Raw genomic sequence first — 3,313 nt, forward strand, 5'->3', positions numbered from 1 at the left:
CATTCATTCAGTTTTTGCAAAATTGGTTTGTCCCAACCGGTCTTGACGTCACTTAGTATTTGCGAGAAGTCTTTTTTATTCTACAGCGTGGTACAATCTCCCGCGTCTGGTTCAACCATGGAAGCATGATAATTGCATCTCAATGCCAATAGTACTCGCCACAGCACCGTCTGTCTATACACTAATGAGTTACCATTGTTTATCCGTGAGTTCCTGTACATGGATGTCGTGGTGGTGGTATCACAAATAGGATTTTGAACTTTGAAGTATGATATCTTAAAAGGTGATGACTAATATGAAGATTTAGAAATTGTCTTTCGCTGATGATGCTGATTCTGAAATAGAATTTAGAGAGTGCAACACGTGGTCCGGTGAAATACATCTATACCCACATAATTTCCACCTCAAAAGTTTATCAAACAGGCGTGGACTTCTATCAACCGCCATCTTAAAATTGTTCATGCCAATAGTTGTGTTCTATACCGAGTCTAAGTCCACCAAAAGAATAAACGACTTACGTAAGCCGAAGACATCAAGTCTTAAGGTTCATATTTTGTAAATCAAGAGATCTTGAGAAAGTTACACGAATCAAGGCAATTAAAGGAAAATGTATAAATTCATTAAAATGGTTATTCGTGAAACCGTAGAAATTTGCATTCCATTAACAAACTAATGAAGGCACAAAGCCGTTATCTAGATATTGATCCTTTAAACAGAGCCCCAGACACAAAAAAGGAGGTACACTGTTTATTAATCATTACTAAATAGAAAAGTTCTATGGTGACATGGAAAGTGGTGGATAAAAATGGTCAAGAGTTGACTAGTTTATGGGATGAAGACGGAGGTGATACAATGGTTGCTGCTTTGACTCATGGTTAGTGACTTAGTGTTAATGAGTCTATTAGGCTGGTGTGGAGCACAATAATTTGCAGGAATTTATTGCAAAATAAACTTGTAATTATGTTGCCCAAAAAATATTTTTTACGTTTGGGTTTTGCAAGTAAGTAGACAAACTTTAACAAATTTTAATAAAACATTATGGTTTTTATTTTTCCTAATCTAGTCCAATATAAGTGATTATGGATTTGTAAAACAAAATATATTCTCTATTTACTGAAGTCAGCTATCTTTTGTGTAAAAAAATGATCTATTTAAAAAAAATTATAATTTAATTCTAATAAATTTCTCTCTTCTTCCTCTCTTTACCATAGCTGCGCCCCACACCCTTTCTTTAGGGTAAAATGAGCTGAAATGCTCATAACTAATATTTATATATATTAGGTGTTAGACCCGCTTGGGCCCGGTTCACGTATTTTTGTCTGTTAGCCCAATTTTGGGCCAAAACCTTTAAGATTAGCGCTTTAAATTGTATTTTAAATATTTCTACCTTCCCTAATTATAAATCATAATTTCTTAGCCTTATTCACTTATAATTAATTTTCTCAGCTGCAGTACCTAGGGATGTTCAAATCCAAACTGATCCAAATTAAACCGCTTATCCAATCCAATCCAAACTGAAAACCGATTAAAACCGCACTAATTCGGATTTGATTGGATTCTATTTTTTGCAAACCGCTGGATTGGATCGGATTTCGGATCTACTTTTCATAACCGATCCAATCCAATCTAAACTGCATAATGTGCTATAATATTATTATTTTATTATTATATTTACAATTATACTTATAACATGTTCAATTTGTTATACATTTTTCTATTATTCATGTATTATTATTATTTAATAAATATTTTATGTTGAAAATGTTATTTATTTATTTATTTTAACTAACCTATAATTTTATTTCTATTGTTATGTTATCGTTAGTTTTTTAAAATATTGTTAAGACTTGTTATGCCATTGTTGATTATTTAAAATTTGATGTTGAAACTTGTTATATGTATTTAATTTTTTATTTAAAAAACCGCAAATCCAAACCGATCCAAACCGCTTGTAATCGGATCGGATCAGATCGGATTTCCAAAAAAATTTCATCCAATCTAAACCGCATCGCACATAAATTAAGCATTCGGATCGGATGACTTTTTCCCTTAAAACCGAACCAAACCGCACCGCGAACACCCCTATACAGGGTTATTCAATTCTTAAACCCGTATTTTAGCCGATTTTTTTTTTTTAAATTAAATTTCAGTTTTTGTCTCCACCATTTATTGCGTTTTTTTGTCAGGGTCTAGGCCCACAGACAAGCCCAAATCGCAGGAGCCGGATCGCTAACCCTAAGACCCGACCCGGCGAACGAAGAACGCTGAACGCCTCCATCTCCACTATGCGACCGAGCCTCTCGCCGGTTTCAATCCACCTGCTGCCTTCCGCTGTCTGCTTCCTCACCGTCGCCGATCTTCCCGCCGTCGCCTGCATCGACGCCTTCTCCTAGATCTTCACCGGCGATGCCTCTGTTCCGCCTGAATCACCCACTCGATCTCGACTTGCTGGGAGCGTCAAGACAGAAGCTCGACGCCTTCTCCTTCGAGGTTCATCAGCGATTTTGGAGTCCGATTGTTGCTCTCTATTTTGTCAACGACGCTAAACAATCTCCACCATTTGTTGTAAATCTCATAGTTGTCCCATCTACTCCGATCCGGTTGAGTCCTCCTCATCCTGTGAATCACTAGTCCACCCATCAAATTCAGAGGAGTTATCCCCGTCACTATCCAGTCCTGAAGAAGACATCTTCTGAGAAAAACGGAACAACAGAAGGGCTAAAAAGGGATATATCACTAACACTTTCAATCTGACCACGCACTAGCTAAAAATGACTGATTTACCCAACTTCTTAATTAGTTTGGTTTAGCAATGGAAAAAAATTTACCATACCCCAAACAAAATTTCCCGTCATTCGCTGGGAGTGGCTACTGCGCCTTGGCCATCTTTAGCCACGAGTCGCATACCTTCACCACAGACGTCACCAAATAGATATCCCTCTGCTCATTTAGGTATTGGAGTGTTTGTGCAAGTACCAACTCCAGTTCGTACACTAGGAAATGACGAGGCCAAGTTACCTAATTGGTATGTTTACTAAACTTACGAACAAGTTGGTGCAGAGCTGTTACCGCTTTTTTGAAAAAATTATCTTGTAAAATACTAAAAAGAAAAAGAATGTTTTGAATTATTTGTTTAAGAAAGAAAATCAATTTTTCACTGAAAGGGGAATTGTGTTTCCCAGGGTTATAGAACAAAATTCTTAACGACTTAATTCTCCCTGATGCCCTGAGTCGTAGCTATACAGCCACTTACTGGAAGATCAGTTGCATTAATCCATTTTCTAACTTGTTGCCAAGAGCCCAAGATGAAAGA

General features: G+C 36.9%; 1 protein-coding gene across 1 annotated transcript in view; it reads left to right on the forward strand.

Moving 5' to 3' along the window:
- LOC107631696 (GDSL esterase/lipase At3g26430) overlaps positions 2,676 to 3,313 on the forward strand; it is a 2,697-nt gene continuing 2,059 nt past the window's right edge. The window contains exon 1 of the mRNA XM_016335220.2: positions 2,676 to 3,025. Within this exon, the coding sequence (XP_016190706.1) occupies positions 3,001 to 3,025 (25 nt within the window). The 5' untranslated portion in view covers positions 2,676 to 3,000. The remainder of the gene's footprint in view (positions 3,026 to 3,313) is intronic.

The sequence above is a fragment of the Arachis ipaensis genome, chromosome B03 (genome assembly GCF_000816755.2).
Source record: "Arachis ipaensis cultivar K30076 chromosome B03, Araip1.1, whole genome shotgun sequence".
NCBI classification, from domain to species: domain Eukaryota; kingdom Viridiplantae; phylum Streptophyta; class Magnoliopsida; order Fabales; family Fabaceae; genus Arachis; species Arachis ipaensis.